Source organism: Onychostoma macrolepis, chromosome 23, assembly GCF_012432095.1.
Source record: "Onychostoma macrolepis isolate SWU-2019 chromosome 23, ASM1243209v1, whole genome shotgun sequence".
Lineage (NCBI taxonomy): Eukaryota > Metazoa > Chordata > Actinopteri > Cypriniformes > Cyprinidae > Onychostoma > Onychostoma macrolepis.
Genome location: NC_081177.1, coordinates 1,066,076 through 1,091,767, shown reverse-complemented (window position 1 = coordinate 1,091,767; position 25,692 = coordinate 1,066,076). Strand labels below are relative to the sequence as shown.

At 36.9% G+C, this 25,692-nt stretch overlaps 2 protein-coding genes across 2 annotated transcripts; both read left to right on the top strand.

Annotated features, from left to right (window-relative positions):
- The first annotated feature begins 870 nt into the window (after nt 1-870).
- LOC131531663 (alpha-2,8-sialyltransferase 8E-like) lies at nt 871-24,840 on the top strand. The gene is made up of 7 exons (XM_058762599.1): nt 871-1,001; nt 10,909-10,989; nt 20,232-20,318; nt 20,670-20,814; nt 21,755-21,867; nt 22,891-22,974; nt 23,082-24,840. The coding sequence occupies exons 1-7, from the start codon at nt 895-897 to the stop codon at nt 23,557-23,559; spliced, it is 1,095 nt and encodes a 364-aa protein (XP_058618582.1). The 5' UTR covers nt 871-894; the 3' UTR covers nt 23,560-24,840.
- On the top strand, nt 11,000-19,275 carry LOC131531654 (uncharacterized). Its single transcript, XM_058762582.1, has 6 exons — nt 11,000-15,275; nt 15,975-16,205; nt 16,413-16,643; nt 17,272-17,686; nt 17,788-18,056; nt 18,151-19,275. The coding sequence occupies exons 1-6, from the start codon at nt 14,825-14,827 to the stop codon at nt 18,393-18,395; spliced, it is 1,842 nt and encodes a 613-aa protein (XP_058618565.1). The 5' UTR covers nt 11,000-14,824; the 3' UTR covers nt 18,396-19,275.
- Nucleotides 24,841-25,692: the final 852 nt, after the last annotated feature.

Sequence of the window (25,692 nt, the reverse complement as noted above, 5' to 3'; positions counted from 1 at the left end):
TTATTATATATTTGATGTATGTATTATTTACCTAAATATAGGTAAATATTTAAGGAAATATAGCAATTTTTCTTTTTACATTTTTTCTATGTTTTTTAAAATGTACAAATATATTTTCAAAGATATACAAATTTGGGTCAGCTGACCCTTCTCTGAGTCATGTACATCACTATTCTGATCTGTGAAAACTTTCAGAGGTAAGTACGGGTCAGCTGACCCTTCCCTGGGTCACTAACTAAAAGGGAGCAGCGTCATACATACAGAGGGCAGAGCGTTGCGTTATTTAAAGGGGAAGTTCACACCTCAAAGTGTAATAAAAGAACTACTAGCTGCATTCTGATTACTTTTATGTCACTGATCAGGCTTTTATAGGCCTGTGTAGTTTGGGGTAACAAAAGGTTTTATAGGTTTGACTGAAATAATAATGCAATAACTGGCACAACAACAACAAAACAATTGAACAAAAAAGCAGATTAAGTCAAAAAGTAGCCGTTGATAATATCTAAACATGTATCCAAATCCAAATGTATTAAAATGAATTTATGTGTGATGACAATTTCTTAGCAACTAGTGATTGTTACATGGAGCTATACAGGCATCCAGTGGCTATAATGGTATCACAGATAATAAACTGTGCAAAATGTTTTATATTTTCATTTTCATCAATTTACAAATAGGCCTAATGCGTTCAGATTTGAGGAACTCACAATGTGCTGTATTTCTGTATTTCAAAATGGTTAGAAACGGCTCTGGTTATGAGTAGTGATGGGTTTAATCAGAAGAGAGGGGCGGAGTTATTGACGTGTGTGGGTGACTTATGTTTATGTTCTCCATCACCGACACACACACACACACACACACACACACACACTCGCTCCAGCACCGGTGTATCCGATGGCACTGGCGTTTCTCCGGTGGATCTTTAGGCTCCTGACGGTCCTGATCGTCTCTAACAGTGTGTGTGTGATATTATATTACACACCTGACACACACTCATCCAGGTGAGTCTTCAGCTTCTTCTCTGATCCTCAGTCATATCATCCTGCGAGTCACTGCGATGGGTTTCCTTCTGAAATTAAACATGTTATTTAATAAGTGTTCAACTTTGAAGAAATAACTAAGATACAGAATATAAGTGAATGCAGTGTATTTACATTTTCCATGACTCTAATATGATAATAATTGTTCTTGTCATGGTGAATGACTTTGCCGATTAAGATATTTATCTGTTAATGTTTTCCTGAAGTGTTTTAAATCGCGTGTGTAAACGCGACTCTCTAATTGAGTATTTCATTTTTTAAATGTATTACCCAGTTTAAACACCCAGTTCAAAACTGCCTTAAAGCGCTCAAAATCATGTCAGCACCGATTTTATTTCAATGCAAATCATTCCCCCATTTTTGTGGCTGTATCAAGTCATCTTTCGCGATTCATGGGAGATTTGATGAAGTGGCTTTCAGCATCCTCATAAATCAACAGCCACAACAGCGCTTTCTGTTGATGATGATAACAATTGCAAAACATGTGAAGAAAGAATTACAAATGAAAATAAAGGGTTAGTGTTCCGTAAAGAAATATAAAATTCATGCAGGTGCTCTAGCAGGGGATCAACTTAGTTCCTCATATTATGAAAATGATCCGCTAACCACAGAGAAAGTCATGCTTCAGCCTACAGGCAGCACACTTTATGCATTTCCTTCCATTTTCCTTTTATTTGTCTCACAGTCAGTGTGACTTCAGACATTAGTGTTTTTGTAGTGTTCACTGTTTTTTTTTTTATAATGATGATGATGATCCTGGTTGCATTCTAGGTCTGTCTTTCTGTAGGCAAATATTGACTTTTCCCCCTTCATTTTCTGCAGTGATGCTTTTGAGTGTCATGTTAAGCATATCTCTGTTGTATTTTGCATATGGATATGTAACTTACCAAAACAAATATTTATTCAAACTTCCTTGTGTAAACCCCCTGTAAGGTCCACCCGGCGAAGGTTTAATGCGTGTTCGGTCTTTTACTCGCGACTCTGAATTTAACTGGATTTAGTTTCAATTTTAGTCTAGCCCCGTATTCAATCTGACTCCGATTCCAAGTGATCATTCAATTTAGACGATGTCTATAATTTAAAACTGATCACAGACATCGAATGTATATTGATTTAGATATTTGATCATTCTGGAAATCCCATACTTTAAATTCTTCGTTGATTAGCGACCCAGTGTCGCTTAGCAGTTCACTCGGCCAACAGTGAAACCACGGCACAAACTCACCAGCTGATCTTACTCCGAGGATACAAGCTGACTATAATACCTTTAAATAGGCTGCACCCTGCTAGCACACAATAATTAAACAGGGCTCTCAAGTGTCACGCAGTCACTGTGAGACGCGCTCTCACGCCACACCTTGTATTTCTCACGCTGAGAAGGGATATCTTCTCCAGCTACAATTACTATACAATTAATAGATAAGGAAATACGGAGGTAAGTTCTCTGCGGAGTTCATAGCTGTCTCGAGTTACATAGAGTTAAATGCCACCTACCAGCCAATTAGAAAGTAGGATGTTGTTCCGTTTAAATTACGCGATTCTGAAGCAAGCGCGTTCGTTACTAAGCAACGTGGATGCGCGCGCACTTAAATTGGAAGAGACTTCAAATAAATTAATAAAATAAATTGTTTTATATTTAAAAAAGTATCAAAGAAATTTGACCTCAAACATGCCAGCTGAACAGCAGTGCTCAATGTACACACACAGTAGCATTACAGAACTTGTCCTGAACATGTATGTCAAGCTGTGTGTGCAGGGGCGTAAATTTCATCTGACAGTAGGGGGGGACAATAAACGTAAAATTTCTCAAGAGCAATTTTTGAAGGGGACACAAATAATACAGCCAAACTTGTACTTATAAGGATAGATATGTGTACACAGCATGTGTACATAGAATGGAGACCGTGTTTAAATATGAGTTCATGGTTCACCACGTGGTCATATTATAATTATTATTTTGCGTCATCCATAGTATTTTAGCTTTCGTCTGAAACCTAGTACATCTCTTTCGCATTAATTCAACCGCATTAAACCCACTGATCTGCCACTTAACATCATATTGAACGAAACCCAACACATAGGTCTACAATATTAGCCTAATATCAGTTCACACACTACGGTATTAAGCTTGTCAAATTTATAATCGCTCATAGAAAATACATCGGATGTCATAATTTTTTTGTAATGACTAATTTATTAATGATCCAGCATCATCTGTATTAAAGAGAAAGAATCATTTCACCCGATGTTTAAAAGAGAATAAAATAGCCTTGACAGCCTACTTACTCATAACTAACTTGCTCTCTCTCACCGGACTCGTGTGCGTGTATCGGTAAAGGAGGAAAGCAGGCAGTGGACCAAACCACTATGAGGCAAGGGAGGGGGGAATCAAAACATTTCTGAACTTAAAACGTTTTTTTGCGTTTATTTTGTTTTACTAGTCACACAGTTATTTTAAGTATATGTCCATTATATTATTTTCAATACACAGAGTCACTTGTAATGATATTTTTAGGGGGGACAAGCCTCAGATAGGGGGGTCCTGTCCCCCGTCCCCCGGGATTTACGCCTATGTGTGTGTGTGTGTGTGTGTGTGTGTGAGAGAGAGAGAGAGAGAGAGAGAGAAAGTACACATTTCAGCTTATGAATGTGCGTTTTTTTTTTCTTCTGTTCGATGCCTTGATGACAGGGGTAGGGGGCTCCTATATAAAGCACTGAGGCTTCCCCAAATTCAAATTCAGATGCAGTGTTTTCCATGGTGGGTCTGAACAAAACCAAAACTAGAAACAGTTTGGCTCTGGATGGAACGCTATTATCACGACAGTGCTTTATGTGGGAGTCCTCTACCCCTGTCATCAGGCATCAAGATGTACAACAAACATTTACAACAGAAAAAAAAACTAAACATAAGCTGAAATGTGTTCTATCTCTCTCTCACACACACACACAGCTTGACATACATGCTCAGGGTAAATACTGTAATCCCACTGTCTGTGTACAGTATGTGCATTGAGTACTGCTGTCCAGTTGGCTCGCTCGAGCAAAATGTTTTTTATTTTTGATACATTTGTATTTTTAAATACATAAATCTTTTTATTTTATTAGAATGAATTTGTCTTTCATCAGATTTGCCAGATGTTATAATTTCTACTTGTGCTGGTCAATTATGAACAACAGGTAAAATTGAACTGCTAGCAAAAACTTGGGTGCTGCAAATATTTGACTTGCTCCTCCCCTTTGTGTGGCCCCTCCCCTAATCTCACTCCAAACTTTTGCTATAACTTGAGAGCCCTGTAATAAAAAGTGTATTTTTTTTTTTAAATCACGAAAACTGTAACTTAAGTCAGCGACAGACAGAAATCAGAAGATCCCTAATGACAAGCCCCCGCTTCATTCATTGGTTCTTCAGTATGATCTGTCCTGGACGCAGATTTGTGGAAACACTAGACTATAACTCTAATCTAGGCAAGGCAAGTTTATTTATATAGCACATTTCATACACAATGGTAATTCAAAGTGCTTTACATAAAAGGAAGTGAAATAGTCATTTTAAAAATAATAAAAATCACAACAATAAAAACAAAGTGATTTAAACATTTATTTTAAAAGAATTTAAAACATTTAAGAATAGAAAGTGATTATACATAGTGCAATCAGTTGGGACGTAGCACAGTGCTCATTCAACAAATGCACAGCTAAACAGATGAGTTTTGAGTCTGGATTTAAAAGTGGCTAATGTTTTAGCACATCTGATCTCTTCTGGAAGCTGGTTCCAGCTGCGGGCGGCATAATAGCTAAAAGCAGACTCCCCTTGTTTTGTGTGAACCCTTGGTATTTCTAACTGACTCGATCCTAATGATCTGAGTGGTCTGTTAGGTTTATATTCAGTGAGCATATCTCCAATGTATTTAGGTCCTAGGCCATTTAGAGATTTATAAACGAGTAAAAGTACTTTAAAATCAATCCTAAATGTAACTGGAAGCCAGTGTAAGGACCTGAGGACTGGTGTGATATGCTCAAATTTTCTGGTTCTAGTCAGAATCCTGGCAGCAGCGTTCTGGATGAGCTGCAGCTGTCTAATGGTCTTCTTTGGAAGGAGACCATTACAATAATCCACCCTGCTGGTGATAAAGGCATGAACCAGTTTCTCCAAGTCTTGACTGGAAACAAAACATCTAATTCTTGCAATGTTTTTGAGATGATAGTATGCTGATTTAGTTGCTGCTTTGACATGACTACTAAAACTAAGGTCTGTCTCCAGAAACACCCCAAGATTTTTGACTTGGTTTTTAGTTGATTGACCCCTAGAGTCAAGGTATGCATTCACCTTGAGAACTTCATCTTTGTTTCCAAATGTAATGACTTCAGTTTTCTCCTTATTTAACTGAAGAAAGTTCTGGCACATCCAACAGTTTATTTCATCATTGCATTGGCAGAGGGTGTCAATGGGGCTATAGTCATTTGGAGATAAGGCTAAGTAAATCTGCGTATCATCAGCATAGCTGTGATAGGCAATTTGGTTCTTTCTCATTATTTGACTTAGTGGGAGCATATACAGGCTAAACAAGAGCGGTGCAAGAATTGAGCCTTGTGGGACTCGCATGTCATGGACGTCCACTTAGACTTATGCTCTCCTATACTCACATAATAACCTCTCCTTCTAAGTATGACCTGAACCATTTGAGTACCATCCCAGAAAGCCCGATCCAGTTTTCCAGTCTCTAGAAGTATGTTATGATCAACAGTGTCAAACGCAGCACTAAGATCTAGTAGTACCAGCACTGATATTTTGCCTGAATCAGAATTGAAGCGAATATCATTTATTATCTTAATAAGCGCTGTCTCTGTGCTGTGATGCGCTCGGAAACCAGATTGAAAATTGTCCAGGTATCCATTTAAGTTTAAGTGGTTGTTCAGCTGATTAAAAACTACCTTTTCAATAATCTTACCTATGAACGGAAGATTTGATATTGGTCTATAGTTGTTCAACATTGTGTTATCAAGATTGCGCTTTTTCAGAAGGGGCTTAACAACTGCAGTTTTCAGGGAGTTTGGAAAAGTCCCAGAAAGAAGTGAAGCGTTCACCACTTCTAAGAGATCTGCTTCTAAACAGTTAAGCACACTTTTGAAAAAAGATGTGGGAAGTGTGTCAAGATAGCAGGTTGATGATTTAAGGTGCTGTACTATTTCTTTCAAAATTTTGCAATCAATTGCTTCAAAAACAGACATAGTCTACTAGAAATAATCTACTAGAAAACATGATTTCAGAAGAGATCGGAATAAATCAAATATATCAATTTATTATTAGTCAGGTAGAGTTGTATCATGCCAATTACATAATGAAAATAATTAGAAGCCTATTTAGAAATAAGAAAATACATAACATCAGTTGTTCAAAGATGAATTTAAGGGTAAAATATATACCTGACTTCAAGAAGATACATAGTACGGAACATATGAAATACACTCCACACTACGAGCTGATCTGGCTACAGAATCGCAATGACTGATTTGCAACTTTCCCTTAAATACTCCCAGAACAAAAGGCCCATGAACATTTATCCCAACAGTGTGCCTCTGTGCACTTCGGTTCGTGTTTGCGCATGTCAGATGAAATAATAAATAAACGGCATGTTTTTTGTTTTTTTTGCTTTCAGTATTTATTGATCCTTATTTATTTTAATTACAGTTTCTGAATGTTATTTAAATATAAAAATAGCTTACATATAGACTGTTAATGTATCGTTTTTAATGGAAACTTGTTTTTAACGTTAGTTTACGTGAGGCAAAAGAAGTTAGAATGAAGGATAAATTAAAATTAATAACATTTAAACAAGTTCTGCTCGCCTATTTGAAGGTTTCTATTGGATTATTTAGGGTAAACATCATTTTATGCGACCACGCATTACTTTACGGAGAGAAGTAATTTAGAAGCTTACGACCTACTAGCTACGTCCTGCTTAACGAACAACTGGTGCAACTGAAGTGAGTACAAATTTAGTTACAAACTGGCAAGTAGTAACTAAGCCTCTAGTGTGGACTTAAGATTCTAATTTAAGAACTTACGAACGGCTGGTGCAACCCTACCCAGTTTACCAGTCGCACAGAGACCTTTAAAATGATACCAACCATGAAAGGGTTAAGATCATTCATTCTTAAGATATCATAAATTCAGTTTGTATGTCTGGCAACTTGAGTTCTTGACACTTGTATGTCATGGAGGGAAGGAGGGTGCCTAAGGATGGGTCAAGGAACAGATAAGCAAATGGTCTTTCTCCCAGATCTTCCTGTTAGATTAGAACATTTATTGTTTTATTGCATGTCGTGTGTGCTGTGAGAGTTCTTGAGTTTTGGCCTCATGAGGAATTAAACTCATAAAGGAAATAATTTCACTCCGCAGGCTTGAGCAGATGATTTAGGGTGTATTCACACCTGTCTTGTTTGGTTCGATTGAATCAAACTCAAGTTCGTTTCCCCTCTTGGTGCGGGTCTTTTGGGCAGGTGTGAATACAGCAATCGCACTCTGGTGCTGACCAAACAACCGTACCCAGACCCAGCTGAAGAGGTCAATCACTTGTTTTTAAACCACAATGCTTAAAAATGCATGCAAATGAAATGATGAGTTTTCATTCCATTGCGCACGCAGCAACTTGACGTGAGCGAACTACATAAGCTAAAGCCTGCCACAAAAGTTACCATTTATATGTTGGGGGGAAATAGTAAAGAGATAGTTTAATTGTTTATTAATAAACTAGTGTTTTCTGAGTCAGTGTTGCAAAGATGAAATTGATGATTCTGACTCACCGTCTCATCATTGGACGCGCCTTTAGAAAGAAATGCTCTTTACGGATTACATAATGAAAGAGTTTTTGTTTTGGATTTGAATTATTTCATTTTGTAGTCATTTAAAGCTTTCTATAGATACAGTCAAGGCCAAAAATATTGGCACCCTTGGTAAATATGATCAAAGAAGGCTGTGAAAATTAATCTGCATTGTTAATCCTTTTGATCTTTTATATAAAAAATTCACAAAAATCTAACCTTTCATTGGATAATAAGAATTTAAAATGGGGGGAAATATCATTATGAAATAAATGTTTTTCTCTAATACACATTGGCCACAATTAACGCCCCCCTTTTATTCAATACTTTTTGAAACCTCCATTTGTCAGTTTAACAGCTCTAAATGTTCTCCTATAATGCCTGATGAGGTTAGAGACACCTGACGAGAGATCAGAGACCATTCCTTCATCCAGAATCACTCCAGACCCTTTAGATTCACAGCTTCTTCTCTTCAGGTCACTCATGTTCTACAGGGTTCAGGTCAGAGGACTGGAATGACCAGCAGAAGCTTGGTTTTGTGCTCAGTGACCCATCTTTGTGTTGTTTTTGAGGTTTGTGTTTGGATTATTGTACGGTTGGAAGATCCAAACATGGCCCATTATAAGATTTCTAACAGAGTCAGTCACTTATTGATTTTTTATCTGTTGGTATTTGATAGAATCCATGATGCCATGCGTCTAAACAAGATGTCCAGGACCTCCAGCAGAAATATAGACCCACAACATCAAAAATACAGCGGTATATTTCACTGTACACATGGGGTACTTTTTATCCCTGTGTTCACCAAACCCATCTCCAGTGTTTGCTGCTAAAAAGCTCATTTTTTAGTTTCATCTGACCACAGAAGCCAGTCCCATTTGAAGTTCCAGTCGTGTCTGATAACTGAATATGCTGGAGTTTGTTTTTGGATGAGCGAGGAGAATTTTTCTTGAAACCCTCCCAAACAACACGTGCTGATGTAGCTGCTGTTACAAGGAGAAGGTGACTTTTCAGGACATTACTCCATGTCCTCACTTTTCAAAACGCTTATAAATCACACAGAATGGAGTGTATTGAAAATCTGAAATAGCAGAAAGTACATAGCACATACAGTAAGTATAAAAACCATTACACCTATGGGATGCAGGGGCGCCATTAGGGGGGATGCAGAGTATGCCAGGCATATGGGCCCAGGCCGCTAGGGGGCCCCAAATTACGACTTTGGTTATTTATTCATTTTTTTTATTTGATCGCGTCTTCTAGCACTTTAAAGGACAGATACACCTTGTCAATTTTTTTTTTTTTTTTTTGTATGGCTGTTCATAATATTTTTTATTAAATGTGACCAAATTTCATTGCGAATGAATGAAATTCTTGAACTGACCCACATGCGCAAAAGAACAACAACAAGACGGCATGAAGCGCGCGGTCATAAGGAAGTAAACATGGAGGCCACTGCATTTTAATAGTTTACCCTAATTTTACGCGTTTACTCTTTCATTTATAAGCTGATGTGCCACGAAAGCCAGCAAATTCGCGAGTAGGCTATAAGGAGGACGAAGTTGAGGAGAAAGAGAGCAAAGTTTTTAAATATTTACAGTACGACCCCTTATGTTTAGCTTGTAGAGATGTCACTGTAATACACTGTAAAACAACACCACTGCCTCTCCCTGACTCCCTTCTGCAACTTTCTGTCGTGTTCAGCCAGTGACCAAAGAACTACTGATATGTCAAATCTTTTAAGTGACTCTCGACACCGTGAAATACAAAAGTATGTCAAAATACTCTCTTGGCCGCCTCAAAAACAATTTATTATCTGACCATTTAAAATCCTCAACAAGGCAGCCCAAACGATGTAACAGGCAACGTGATGTCTGGCCCTCCCACCCCCAAAAGATCGTTAGAGTTTCCCTATTTTCCTCGCTTTTATTCGCTTTAAATGCATGTGCAATTCATTTAAAGCAATTCGGCGTCAATTGAATGAATTGACAACAACAAAACAAGTACGACAAATTCACTTAGGCTATATTAAACATAGAATGTTTACACAGAATGTTTAATATATTAACAAAGCGAATACAAACACCATGCTATCAGGTCTAATATAAAATAAATAACTTACAAAAAGTTGAAATATAAAACACTGAAAATCAGCAAACATTATTAACACATTTATTTGGTGGAACTAAATAAATAAGAAACGAATGTTAAAAAAGTTTCCAAAATCATCTTAGATAATGGCAAAAGTCAAAAGGCCTTCCAAAGTCTAAAATATTTTTAAAGCAGGCGCTTTTATATTTTGTTTCGAAACTAAATCTTTCGCCAACTTCTTTGTCTTTCAATTCAATTCAATTCAAAATTGCTTTATTGGCATGACTGTAAAAAATACAATACTCGTCAGCTCGACACACTCTCCTCACGTGATCAATGAAATCCGACTCCTGCAGCTGATCTGAGATGCGACTGTTGTTCGGCACACTGCATTGTTAAAAAAACAAAAAACAAACAAAAAACAACCTTCATGATGTTAGTTTCAATAAATAAAAAAATGGTAAAAACAAGGAAATTTCTCTGGCATTTCGTTCTTTTTGCTGTATCCAAACTTAGGCTGCCGAACCGTGACACCTGTGAATCCTATCGAAACGAACTCACTGCTCTTGACTGAATAACTTAAGATTAATCTATAGCCTATTACATTTATACAGTGAAGAGTATGCAATGTTATTTTACATTTGATTATTTAATTTCTGTACTTGAACGCCTACAAATCTAAAAACCCAAATATCTTTAATTTGTATCTTTATTCTATTTATTTATTTGTGCTATTGCTTGTAATTTGTTCTTCTTACTTATTAAGCGTTCAAAGGGAAAAAAAATCATCTGGTAGAAGGGGGCCCAAATTTCTGTTTTGCATACCCTGATGGGATGTCCCCATTTTTCACAAAAACAAACATGTGTGTGTGTGTGTGTGAAATAAAGACTGTCATCTAAAGAAGAAGAATCTGAATTCTCTGTTTTGTTTTTTGTTTGTTTTTGTCTCTTTCAGAGAGGCGATGAAGGACGCGATCCAGCGGCTGCGCTGCGCTAATCTCAGACGCAAGTTCTCCGTCATCACGTCCGTCGAGAGGTGCGCGAGAGTCAGAGTCCGGTCTCATGAAAATGCGAATCAATCACGCGATTTTATTTTTGTATTTTGCGTGCTATTTATACACAGAAACTGACTGGAGTGCATAGGATACGCACTTGTTTGATATGCTAATACGCAGTTTGTTGGCATGCATATGATACGCCTGTTGGCATAGACCTATAGCCATGCACCTACCCTAATCCTGCCCATTGCGTATCATGTGCACGCCAAAGTTAATTTCTGCGTATAAATAGTACGCCAAATAGAAACAGAAAATCGTGCCATTGAAACGCACTTTAATGAGATCGGGTTATTGAGGCAGATCAACCAGCTATGCAGTAAAAGTGAAGACGGGTTGTAAAGCTCCAGAAATACCATAAATGATCATAAAAGTTCATGACAGTATGGCTACCATTTATAAGTGCAATATGTGAATATTGCCCAACGCTCAGCAGATGACGCTCCAGAAATCAAACAGGGCGAGGTGTTTTAGCCTTCAGCGGCTCGACTGTCATCAACTATACCGCCTTTTATTGAACTATTGTGCCAAAATAAATCGTAAAAGTATAAATGCGTTAGTAGACAATCATTCGTTATTCATTATAGACAATGTAACCTGGCCATAAATAATACATTTACTATATTTTAATAATCGAGTAAAACATTTGGAAACAATTGTTTTTATGTATTGTAATTATTGTCACATAAATCGGGAGCCACTGCGCTGATTTCCATTGTTTAGCGTAAACATCACAGATGCGTTTGACCGCTGTAAGTTTATCACGTTAAATATGAAAGGAAAAAAAGGATCCACTTACCACAATAAATTCACACAATACTGTCTTGTCCAGATAATTCACTTAGGATCACTGCTCGTGATAGAAATACTATGTGTGTGTGTGTGTGTGTGTGTGTGTGTGTGTGTGTGTGTGTGATAATAATAATAATTATTATTATTTATTATTATTATTTTAATGGACTGCATGGGATTGCGTCAAGAATCCGCCAAAATTCTAGGTGCAAAGTAAAACGTGTTTAGAAAAGCGTTGCAGTGTTTTTTGTTGTTGTTGTTGTTGTTTTTTGCCATCTGCTGGAAAATCAAATCAAACGAGGCTTTCAAGTCACGCCAAATGTATTTTTATAGCGTTTTTACAATAGGTATTCTTTTAAATCATGTTCATGTTTATTTGATATCTAGGCTATTCTATTCTATGATGATTCATCTTTATTTTAATCTTTATGTAGCACTCTCTATTCTAATTATATTCTTAAAAAAAATATTACCCCATAGGCACTCTATTCATTTACAAACTGCTTGTTTTCTTCAAAAAAAAAAAAAAAAACTAACACTAGTTTCTCTGTTCTTTTTGTATTATATTTGTTTTCTTTTTATTTATTATACAATTAACAAAAAAACAAAACAAAAAAAGGCCTCTAACACTAGATTGCTCTATTCTTTTTCTATTCTGTCTGTTTTCTTTTTATTTATGATGTATATTAAAAAAAGAACGAAAGAAAAAATGCAACGTGTACTGCATTAAACTAACTGAGACTTGCCACATCACTTGCATATCATTGCTCTTTTGCAGAGGTGGGTAGTAACGAGTTACATTTACTTCGTTACATTTACTTGAGTACATTTTTTGGGTAACTAATACTATACTAATACTAACTAATAGTATATTTAAAAATGGGTACTTTTACTCTTACTCAAGTACATTTTTAGTGAAAAATCGGTACTTTTACTTGCATCAATTTATTCCAAACACGCCGTAGCCTATACTTTTCTCTGGGCACTGAGCGATGCCCGTTCACGAATGATTTGAGTCCATTCTGTTCAAATGCTTGATCAGACCAGTTGGCAAACCAGTGAATCGGTTCGCGAATCAATTTGAATGATTCGATCAGTTCCCTGCCGCGCGCGCGGAGTCGCCTGAAGCGGTTCTCACTCAGAGCTGAACATCAAGAGCGTTGAGCGCAGCGGCGCGCGACCTGCTCCAGGAGGAATGCCTTTGCCTAGACACAATTAATATTGATATTTTCACAATATTTATGCTTGCAGAAATATAGGCTACATTTTGCAGAACAGACGGAAGAAGATCTGTCAATGTGTAGTTTCGTTATTTAGATGTTCGGTAGCGGTCATGTGAGGAGTTTTTAACTCTTCTCCGTGTCAGAGGTTATATAATACATAATTAATATACTTTGAAATATAATTTAATTCAGTGACGCAAATCAGAATTTTCATTAGCTGTTACTCCAGTTTTCAGAGTCACGTGATCCTTCAGAAATCATTCTAATATATTGATTTGCATCACTAAAATAAATTACATTTAAAAAAATAATAATAATAATAAAAATCTGTACACACACACATTACATAAATTGTATCTATATATCTAAATAAAAATATACTATATATATATATGATCCAAAGTAACTAACTACTTGAGTAGTTTTTTTATCCGATACTTTTTTACTCTTACTCAAGTAACTATTTAGACTATTACTTTTACTTTTACTTGAGTACAGTTTTTGGATACTCTACCCACCTCTGCTCTTTTGTTGATTTTCCCACTGCGCAAAGACAAGTCCAAACAACGTCTTTTGTACGTCGTTTTTGAACGTCCAATTTTGGTGCCCTGAAGGTGCAGACTGTGACGCCAGATGACGTCTTTTTTCAGGACCTCTGTATAAGGGCTAATTGTAGGCCAAATGTGGTCGTTGTGGACGTCTTTTCTACATCAAACTTAAACTCATTTTAGACATCATGTACTCAATAAATAAATATTTAAATAACAAATAATGTTTCATCACAAATAACCTATATTGATATTCATTAACCATGTTGATAAGAACAATGTTGATATTTGTCTTAAATAAAATAAATATTACATTCATTAATAATGTCAATTTTCTGCACATGTCTTCGACGTCCAAAAAAGTTACCTAGTCCGACGTTCAAATGTTAAACTGCATATTGACGTCCAAATGGGGTCTTGGTTAGATGTCCAAATAGTCGTGTAGACGTGCAGAATTGGTCTTGGACCGACGGACGCAATATAGACATAATCTGCACGTCCGTCAGACGTCTAATGTTTAGTGGGTTGATTGCTTCCATTGTCCTCATTTGTAATTCTCTTTGGATAAAAGCGTCTGCTAAATAACTGAATGTAAAGGTAGTCAGAAATTACCATAATTGATGTTTCTAGTCTTCGGTACGCAAAAATGGCTTAATTTCGAAACGGACATCGCTGTACAATCACTGATCTGACGAGTTTATTCAGTGAAGGATTCGACCGACTGATTCAAACCAGCAACTGAGAAATGAACCATAAAAATAAGCTGTTCAAACGAGTCGTTTGTTCGTGAATCCATCGCATTCAGACTGCAAAACTGCATTCACAAACCTGGTAAATGTGATTTTCTTTTTCTTTTATTTATTTATTTTTCCCCCATGCTGTTGTGCTGGAGAAGGATCGCCTCAAACGGTGACATAAACGCGATAACAATTATAGTTTAAAAAGCCCCCAATGTGTTTAATTATGTATTTTTCTTATATAATGAGCCCATCAGAGAAAACAAACTATTGTTGGTAAACATTCCGTTGCCATGGCAACTTTGGAACGACAACGTCACGCGCCACCGCTTGATGACGTCACAGACTCCGTGTAAAAGGCCTCGCAGAATCTCTGTAGTTTTGTGATATTCGGAGCAGAGACTCGAGTCTGAGTCAAAGTCTGCGATTACAGTCTGTATAGATCGAGATATATTTAATTTGTACAGAGTGTATCAGATACCTTTAAACTGAGATACAGATTATTGATCTGTCAGTATGATAACACCAGACACAATGTCTATAGAGGCGAGAGAGGTGCGTCTGGAGGTTTACCTCAACGGCGCCTTCTACTCCGACGACAGTTACTTTGCATTAGATGATAAAGATGTGCAGCTGGAGTTTGAGATCACCGATGCCATCTACGACCTTCTCGGCTGCAGCGCATCTCAAGACGTAGATGTGAAGCTGAAGGTTGTAACGGACGATCGGGTCTCCATCACTTACTGCAGTCCAGGAGAGATGCGCCTGCAGCTGGAGGTTGACGAGAATGAGGAGATCTCAGTCTGTGAAGTCAAAGATTTGCAACTGAAGATGAACAGGAACGACAGCATCTCAGAGCTGAAGAGCCCTACGCTGGTGTCTAAAGACCTGAGCGACCCAGCAGGAGCTTCAGGAGAAGAAGCCAATGATCAGGGTGGCCTGGATGCTGAGGAGAACCGCCCAGCAGGTGAAGACATGCATGTGTCTTATTCATGTTTATTTGTGTGTTTAGAGATGTTTCCGACAGTGTATTATGTCAAACTTAACTTGACAAAGACTTATTACTGTTTTCCTCTGATACTCTAAATTTCCAAGAGTAACACCTCCTTGAGCTTTCAAGCTTCAACCACCAAATTTGGCAGGGACCTTCAGGCTGTTCTGAATTTTGTTGCTATATCTTTTCTAACTGATCCAACTTAACTTAACTTAAGAAACCGACTTCTAAATGAGACAAAATACTGATAGATTCCATTTAGGGGGTGAAAACTTTTGCCTGTAATGACTCGTTTAGAGTTTATCCTATCTATCTATCTATCTATCTATCTATCTATCTATCTATCTATCTATCATCTATCTATCTATCTATCTATCTATCTATCTATCTATCTATCTATCTATCTATCTATAAAACCTGCTGGAAACATGCCAGAAACAAGTAGCAGAGGACTCAAAGTGGTCTTTAAAGGTCTAATTGGGTTTGATGTGGTTTTTTAGCTGTCAGATGAGGTCTAATGTGGTTTGAAGTATCTCTCTGATTTTCTCTGAATTCTCTTGGTAAAACCTTGAAACTTTGAGCTTTTAAAAGTTATTTTAAACTTTCAGACAAGGCCTTGTGGTCAAGCTTTTCATCAAACTTTAGTTAGTTTGTTTTCATCTTTTTTTTCAGAAAGCACTGCTGGGTGGATGTTCAGGAAAATGAGTGCAGTCTTCCAGCAATTGAGTGCAATATTCCAGACAAACACACTGAATGCTGTTGGGGAACCTGAAGTGGATCTGGTCGATACCGAGCAATCGTGTGTCCCTGATCCCAGCGTTCCTGAGCCAGAACCAGCAGGACCTTCAGGAGAAGAAGCCAATGATCAGGGTGGCCTGGATGCTGAGGAGAACCGCCCAGCAGGTGAAGACATGCATATGTTTTATTCATGTTTATTTGTGTGGTTAGAGATGTTTCTGATAGTGTATTATTGTGTTCGCTTGACAAAGACAATACTGTTTAATATATAATACCTTCAAACTTCAAGCTTTTAAAAGTTATTTTAAACTTTCACACAAGGCTTTGGTTAAGTTTTTCATTAAACTTTAATTATCTAGTTATTTTTTTCAGAACTCAATGCTGGGCGGATGACCAAGAAAATTAGTACAGTCTTCCAGCGATTTCATGCAGTTTTCCAGAGAAAAATGTTGAATTCTGTTGGGGAACCTGAAGTGGATCTGATTGATACCGAGCAATCGTGTATCACTGATCCCAGTGTTTCTGAGCCAGAACCAGCAGGACCTTCAGTGGAAGAAGCCAATGATCAGGGTGGCCTGGATGCTGAGGAGAACCGCCCAGCAGGTGAAGACATGCATATGTTTTATTCATGTTTATTTGTGTGGTTAGAGATGTTTCTGACAGTGTATTATTATGTTGGCTTGACAAAGACATAATATTGTTTTCCTATTTAAATGTGTTATTCTTCCCCGTCCTCTGACACCCTAATTTTTCAAGAGTACACCTCTCAAGCTATAACCACCAAATTTGGCAGGGACCTTCAGGCTGATCTGAATTTTGTTGCTATATCTTTTCTAACTGATCTGACTTACGGAATTCCTTTAACCGACTTCCAAATGCTGATAGATTTCCATTTGGGGGGTGAAACTTTTGCATTAATGCAATTTTTTGATTGTAAATACATTGACGATCTCAATCTATCTATCTATCTATCTATCTGCTAAAACCTGTTGGAAGCATGCTAGAAACAACTAGCAGAAGACTCGTAGTGGTTTTTAAAGGTCTAATTGGGTTTGATGTGGTTTCTTAGCAGTCAGATGATGTTTAATGGGCTTTGGAGTATATTTCTGACTTTCAACAGTAAAACATTCAAACTTCAAGCTTTTAAAAGTTATTTTAAACTTTCAGACAAGCCTTTGGTCAAGTTTGTCATTAAACTTCACTTATCTATTTTGTTTTTTTCTTTTATCAGAAAATACCAACATGATGAAGATTAAGAAAGTTCATGGCTTCGTCATGACCAAGAGAACAGAATATGCTACAGTGAGGAATATAAAGAAAATTAGGACTTTCTTCCAGAACGACAGACCAAAGCATGTTGGGGTCTCAGCATGGCCAGAGATGAACCAGAACGTTCCTGAGCCGGAACCTGAAGACGATCTGGATGATCCTCCTGAAAATGAATGGGATCTGGCTGCTCCAGAGGAATCATGTGAACCAGGTCCAAGCGTTCCTGAGCCAGAATCTAAAGTGGTATCTGAGCTTACAAGGTTGGAAAACTATGTCCCTCTAAACATGTTCCAAATGGAGGATCGTTTGAAGAAATGCACACCTCTCAAACAAAGACATGTGACTAACGTCTGGCCCAGGATCTTCATCGGAGATGGGTAAGTCTGCAGCATAACTGTATTTCTCTCATTGTCCTGTCATTTATTCTTCATTATTCTCTTTAAGAAAGACTAACCCATGCCGTTGTGTTCTTGTGCAGAGAGATCGCAACAGACCGAGATGCGCTGCAGGAGATGTGCATCACTCACATCCTCAATGCTGCAGCTCAAAAGAAGGACCTGAACTATTACTTGGGAACATTTAATGGTGAAGACGTAGTAGGATCGGTCAATACAAGGTCCAGATATTACAGAGACTTGCACATCAATTATTACGGCTTGCCTACAGCAGACAGATGCTGTTCTGACATCAGTGAGTACTTCATGCCAGCTGCCAAATTCATTGACAAGGCCCTGGATAAGCGAGCAAGTAAGCTGAGACACACACTCACACACAAACACTCAATTTTTGGAATGACCTAGGAATGATGTTTTTGGCCGTCTGTCTGTATTTCTTTCCTCAGGTAAGGTGCTGATTTGCTGCAAGCAGGGTGTCGAGCACTCGGCGACTCTGTTTTTGGCGTATCTGATGATCTGCCATGACATGATGGTGGAGGAGGCTATTGATCACGTCATAAAGTCGAGATGCATCAGGCCCTCCAGAGACGTCCTGAAGAAGCTGATGCTTCTCAATGCTGACCTTGTGCAGCAGCGAAAACTAAAGCTGCAGGGCATAAAAACAGGCAGAAAGAGGACAAAAGGCAGCTAAAAAAACATACAGCGCAGATTTGAAAAAATGTGCACAGATAAAAAACAGCACAGGCTCTAAAAAAATCTGTGAAAATAGGGCACAGTTCTGTATACATTTGAACGAATTAATTTTTTTTAACCCATATTTATTTTTTTGCATTTTATTACATTGTGTTTTAGGGTTAACGGAAATGTCTGTAAAATGAATGGATAATGTCCTGGTAATGAGCTGCTAGTACTTTTATTTATTTATTCGTTTTATGTATTCATATAGTGCAGATGAACAAGTGCACAGATAGAACAAAAATAGAGCACAGGTTAAAAAAAATAAATATATATATATATATATATATATATATAAAACAGCCCGGAAAAATGCGTTAAAATAAAACAGAAGAGATAAAAAAAATTGTATAAATAAAAATGTGAGCAAAATAAAAATAATCATTAAAAATAGTTCAAATCAAACCTTTGCACGTAGTTAAAATATTAAATGGATAATGTTCTAGTAATGAGCTGCTTTTATGTGTTTATTTCTTACAGTGCAGATGAATAAGTGCACAGATAAAAAAATATATATATACTGTATATATAGAGAGAGAGAGAGAGAGAGCACAGATGAAAAAAAAACAGCACCAATAAAAATACATAAAAATGTGAGCAAAATAAAAATAATCATTCAGAATTAAAGTCAAACATTTGCACATAGTTGAATAAAATTATAAAATGAATGGAGCCGCCAGTGCTTTTATTTATTTATTTATTTGTTAATGTATTTATTTCAGTGCAGATGAATAAGTACACAGATAGAAACAGTTAAACAGTTTAAATCAAACCTTTGTACATAGTTATATTAAATACAAAAAAAAAAAAAAAATTAAATATTAAATTTTACGAAGCATTGTTGCTGTTGTTGTCAGTGTTCCTGATTTCTGAATTCCATCATTCCTCAATCAACTTAATTTATTACTCATCTTTACTAAGAACTTAACTAAGAATAAATACCAAGCTTGTATAAAAAAAAAACCGAAAAGTGTTTTTACAAAGTAATGGTAGACCTATCTAAATTTCGTTGCTTTTATTTATCCTCCTTAATTTTGCAGTGTGGAAGTTATTTTCTGTGAATGTGCGGGACTTCCGGTTCATTCACCAACGAGTGCGAAAAAAGCGCGGGAAAACGGTGTACGTGTTTGCGATAAAAACAGTGTGTTGATTATGACTATACATTAAAATAATATAAGAAATGCCAGGTTGCAATATTAAACAGTAACGAGCGGTTTTGCACAGCTAAAAAGCGGATGACAATGGCTTCATAAAATGCATATACAGTTTTACTTTTCTTTTCTTTTCTTTTCTTTTCTTTTCTTTCTTTCTTTCTTTCATCTATATTGATTTTCTCCAGATGTTCAATGAAGCTTTATCTTTGAACATGATCGAGTGTTTTGATTTGTTCCTCATTGTCAGAAGGTCATTTATTGTACCTGACGCATACGTCTCAGCAAATATTTGCCCAACAGGTTCTAAACTATTTAGGATCATGATATTGCGAGTTCCGGTTTCTCAATCCGACTTTTACTACAGATAAAACCACAAATCATGGTTATTGTAGGTAACCACAAATTGATCATGATTTTGCTACACTAACCATCGTTTAACCATGGTATGGGTAGTAAAACTCTGGTTGTACAAAGGGTAATCCACCAAAAACCATGGTTACTATACACTTTTATTGTAATAAAACCATGGTTAATTTTCGTAAGGTAATTTTGTCTTGAACATTACAAACCCCTCTGAGAGAGAATAAATGATGACAGAGTTCTTTTAAACATTTCATGCCATTTCTATTCCAATACAGACTAAACATGGAGAGTTTCACCGAGGAACTCAACGATTTCTTAAAGTGTCCGTACAAACTGAACATGACCGAGCAGGAGATAAACAGGTGCGAGGGTCTTCATCTCCAGTTAACATGTTTGTGTCTCACTAATGAATGCTTTTGGCAGCTTTTGTTAGTTAAATGGATTTTAACAAGAGGAAAACTGATTCCCAATTAAAGCAGTGTTCCCAAGAAAACATGTTTAGTTCGCTGTATTTCAATTGGAGAAAAGAAGGAAAACACCTGGAATATTTCTGTTGTCATTGCTCACATCAATCATTGTAGTTCAAAGTTCAGCAGGAGTAATCCTATAATGTTTAATGTCATTCTTATAGCTGGGGTTTATTGAGAGCTGAATGCTTGTGGAATGAGTCCTCATAAACTTTTCATAAGAAACTCTCTGTGTGTTTATGACAGAATGAGGCTGCAGTTTTGCTGTAACGCCACAGGATCGTTATTCCTCACCAAACGAAACACAGCCATCAATCAGACCATCCCGTATGAGACGAGCACAAAACACACATACAAAATGAATGCAGCCATTCACAGCATGCTGCCTGAGGTGTGTGTGTGTGAAAATTATTATTATTATTATTTTTATTTATTTATTTATTTTTTAATACTTCTGTTCAGCAAGGATGTATTAAATTGATGAAAGTGACAGTAAAGACTTACACTGTTAGAAAATATTTCTGTTTTGAATAAATGCTGTTCCTGGGAAAAGTATCATAGGTTCCCAAAATATATGAAGCAGCACAACTATTTCCAACATTGATATTAAATCAGCATATTAGAATGATTTCTGAAGGATCATGTGACACTGAAGACTGGAGAATCACAGAAATAAAATCTATAAGTGTATTAAAAAACATAAAAAATCTTATTGATCCCAAACTTTTGAATGACAGTATATACAGTGTGTATATATATATATATATATATATATATATATTAGTGCTGTCAAACGATTAATCAAAATAAAAGTTTTGTTTACATAATATGTGTGTACTGTGTATATTTATTATGTATGTATAATTGCAAACACATACAGCATATATTTTGAAAATATTATAATATGTATATATTTATATTCATATAATTTATACTATATATATAAATATATTTAAAATATAAGCATTACATATTTTTCTGAAATATATACATGCATGTGTTTGTATTTATATATATACATAAATATAAATATACACAGTACACACATATTATGTGAACACAAACTTTTATTTTGAATGCGATTAATCGTGATTAATCGTTTGACAGCACTAAATATATATATATATATATATATATATGTGTGTCTCTGTGTGTGTGTGTGTGTGTGTGTGTGTGTGTGTGTGTGTGTGTGTGTGTGTGTGTGTGTGTGTGTGTGTGTGTGTGTGTGTGTGTGTGTGTGTGTGTGTGTATTGGTGTGTGTGTGTGTGTGTGTGTGTGTGTGTATTGGTGTGTGTGTGTGTGTGTGTGTGTGTGTGTGTGTGTGTGTGCAGGATTTCCCCTGGAGCGGTCGTCGTCTGGGTCGGTGTGCTGTGGTCGGCAGCGGTGGGATTCTGAAGAACAGCAGCTGTGGACGTGAGATTGACAGCGCAGACTTCGTCATACGGTAAACACATCCCATCATGCCTTGCTCCTCACTGACCACAATTATGTGCTCAAACAGAGTGATTTCAGTGGACAAGAAAATCCCATAGACGCACATTGAAAGAGGAACCCGAGGCTCAACCACAGACCAGAAGATCAGAGAGACTTTGAACTCTTTCTATTAAAACAATTCAGCTGATGAGCGTTCGGTTGTTTCTCATACAGTATCTCTGAAACACTGAAACAGCTGCGGTCTGAATAGTTTAAACAGTTCATGGCTGTAGTGTGTTAACGTTACACACGTGAACCTTCTCTTATCTGCTTGTGCCGTCTTCACTCGGCTGAGCAACCGCTGATGAATACAGTATAAGACAAACCAGTCTTAATGAGCAGATTCTCTCGTGAATGTTTAACTAGTTTGCCTAATAAAACAGATGCAGAAGATGCAGAAGAAAAACACGTTGACACGTCAAACCATCAGTCTTTTTTGTACTTTCAAATTTCATGTTTAATTCAACATTTCTTGCCATTTCTTGCTTTTTGTTAGTTCACATTAATTATTGCATTAACTAACAAAAAGCAATACATTTGTTACAGTATTTATTCATCTTTGTTATTTAATAAAATATAGCTGTTCATTGTTAGTTTATGTTAGCTGAAGTGCATTAAATAATATTAACAGATGCAACTTTTGATTTTAATAATGCATTAGTAAATGTGAAAATGAAATTATTAAATGCTTTAGAAGTATTGTTAATTTTTAGTTAATAATGTAGTTAAATTAAACCTTTTTGTGAAATGCTATCATGATTTTATATAGTAAACTGATTACTGAAAATAGGATGTTTGTATAAACATCAGCATCACATTCTCTTTCTAATGAACGCATGCAAAGGTCATGACCTGCTAAATGTAAAACCCAACATATACTAAGTTTAAGTTACATTAAGCCATTTATATTTAATTTCATACAAATTTTACTTTTAAAAGTGGCAACTGTTTTGTAGAATAAGCAAATCAATAATTTTTTTTCTCTCTGTTTCAGGTTTAATTTGGCTTATATTAATGACAGTGATGTTGGGCTGAAGACGGATCTGGTGACCATCAACCCCAGTCAGATTCGGAGAGAGTCAGTGTCCCCACACACACACACTTTCATATTTGCAACACACTTATACAGGCATACAGATCTTTTTCCCCCAGTGCAGTAGTGTTTATTTGAAACTGTTTCTGTAGATATATAAACCTGGAGCAGAATCCGGATCCGTTGGTGGAGCGGGTCAGTGTGTACGGAAACGCATCCCTCGCCATGCCCGCCTTCGCCTACACCTTCTGCACTGAACAGTCAATCAAAACTCTCAAGGTCCTCCATCCAATCAGACCTCAGCAGCCGGTGGTGTTCTTCAGCCCCATTTACCTTCGAACATTGGACCGTTTCTGGAAGGGGCGTGGCCTGAAGTCGATCCGCCTCTCCTCTGGGTTTATGTTAATTAACACGGCGCTGGAACTGTGTGAGCATGTGCATGTTTACGGATTCTGGCCGTTTGGAACCGACCTGCAGAACAATTCCATTCCGTATCATTATTATGACGAGTTGAAACCGCATCCTTACATGCACAAGATGCCGGCGGAGTTTGTGCGGCTTCTGCAGCTCCACAGCCAGGGGGCGCTAACACTGCACCTGCAGCCCTGCTCCTCAGACGCGCGCTTATAAAGTGTGCTGCTTGTGTCCGAGAACCATACTGGACATGAGTGCACTCCAGTAATGCACGGCAATATGTGAACAACCGGCTAGAAAATACCGTGTGAGGGTCATGCTGCATATCGGCTGAGAATGGTGTTCACGCTTCTGCCGAACTCAGTGTCTGAATTTACTCACTCAGGGAAACGCTTAACTTGAAAAACGCTTAACGTGGTTTAATGCATTAAAACTGTTTTTAAGGACAAAATTCAGTAAACACACTATTAATAAAGCATACAGACAAGCACATATGAGCCATAACCAGTGTTGGGCAGTAACTAGTTACTAGTAACTTATTGTAATATTATTACTTTTTGCAGTAACTAGTAGTGTAACTAATTACTAATAAGATTTCAGTAATAATATTACAGTTACCATCAGGGATGTGCACAGACATTTTGAGGGGCAGGGGCTCAAGTGGAAAAAAAGGGCACTTCTCATATTTATTAAATTTTTTTTTTTCTAAACAAAACGTTAAATATATTAGGGGTGTGCTGGGTGTGTTATTGTGCTGATATCTTAAGGACTACTGTGGACAGCTGACTCCTAAAGTTTTTGATATTCTGCATATTCTGTGGTGATCAGTTGACAGCAGTGATAGAAATTAATCTTTTCCAATCAGTTTAAATATATTTTTTACGTTTTATGGGCATTTTTACCTTTATAAAGCCCTGCACGAGTGTGCATCATATTTTCAGTCAAATTCTTCAATTGAATCAGTCAATTAGAATAAGTCATTAAGCTGCATTAGAAGTGGCATTTAGATGCATTTACACACTGTTTAATGCAGGACATGAATGCATTTAACCTGCAGTTACAAATGCATTAATACTGTTTTGATATTTTAAACATAAAACGTTGAACACTGATATTTGAAATTATAAAAAAAAAAAAAAGTTACTTTAAATGTGAAATTAAAACTGCCAGCAGGTGGCAGCAAGTCACTGTTAATAAGTGAGTCATTGCGACTGAACCGAATCATTTAGACGGTTGATTCATTCAGGAGCAAAACAGATGTTGCTCAGAGACGCAAATTGAAATTATATTTGTTGGCGAAATAGAGCAAAAACAGTTAAAATTGTGTCTAAAACGTAAGTGTGTTCTTATTAAATTCTTGTTTATTGAACTGCTGTATAAAATCAATATCACATTTGTAATCATGTTGCTTTTTGGTGGAAAAACAAAACCTCAGTCTTTGCGTGATACTGATTAACTATATGAAATTGTATAAATACATACATTTCTGCCCCCATATCTTGAATTTTGTGATCATTCTTAATCTAAATGCATCTTAATAAACTGAATCATGCAGTTAAAGAACGCTGGTCTAACTTACTAGACTTCATATTGCCTTAGCTAAACTTCAGCTAATTTACATGGTAGCTCTCTCGTGAGTCATGGATGTTAGCAAGACAAATTAACTATATTTGTCTTTTGGATAATTAGCTGTAAATTCGAGGCACAGGTAGCTTAGTCTTTTGTTTATCACCACTCACCTCCACACCAAGACAAACACAACTGGAGAGAGAGGGAGGGCTTCACTTCTGCGGTTCTCTGTCTGTCTGTGATGTGCATGCGCCGATCAATAATGTGTGCTACACTGCTGTGGTGCGCGCGCCTGCGCCGAGACGCGACAATCTCGTTTCCTGACCCGACCTGATATTTTCATTTTTTTATTTGTTTGACAGGGAAAGCTGTGCGCAAACAGAAACACACACACACACACACACACACACACATATACATATATTCATTTATTTAAAAAAAAAAAATCCCCAGAAAAAGGGCAATTTTTCTCGAGGACAAAAAAGGGCAGGTGCTCAAGCCAACTTTTATTTCTATGTGTGCACGTGCCTGGTTACCATCCATAAAACAGCTAAGATACTTAGTTACTTTTAATGCCTCAACCCCGCTGATTTAAAATCTAACAATCAAATAATTCCTATTTATTTTCATATTTTTCATGACTCGCACGTGCATGTGATGTCCCCAGTGCAGCAGGCAAGCTTGGAATATGGAAAAGCTTACATTCAGCAGATAGAAATATTGCATTATATTGATTTTGTCAGGAAAAAAGATGATCTGAACACTGATGTGTAAGTTGTG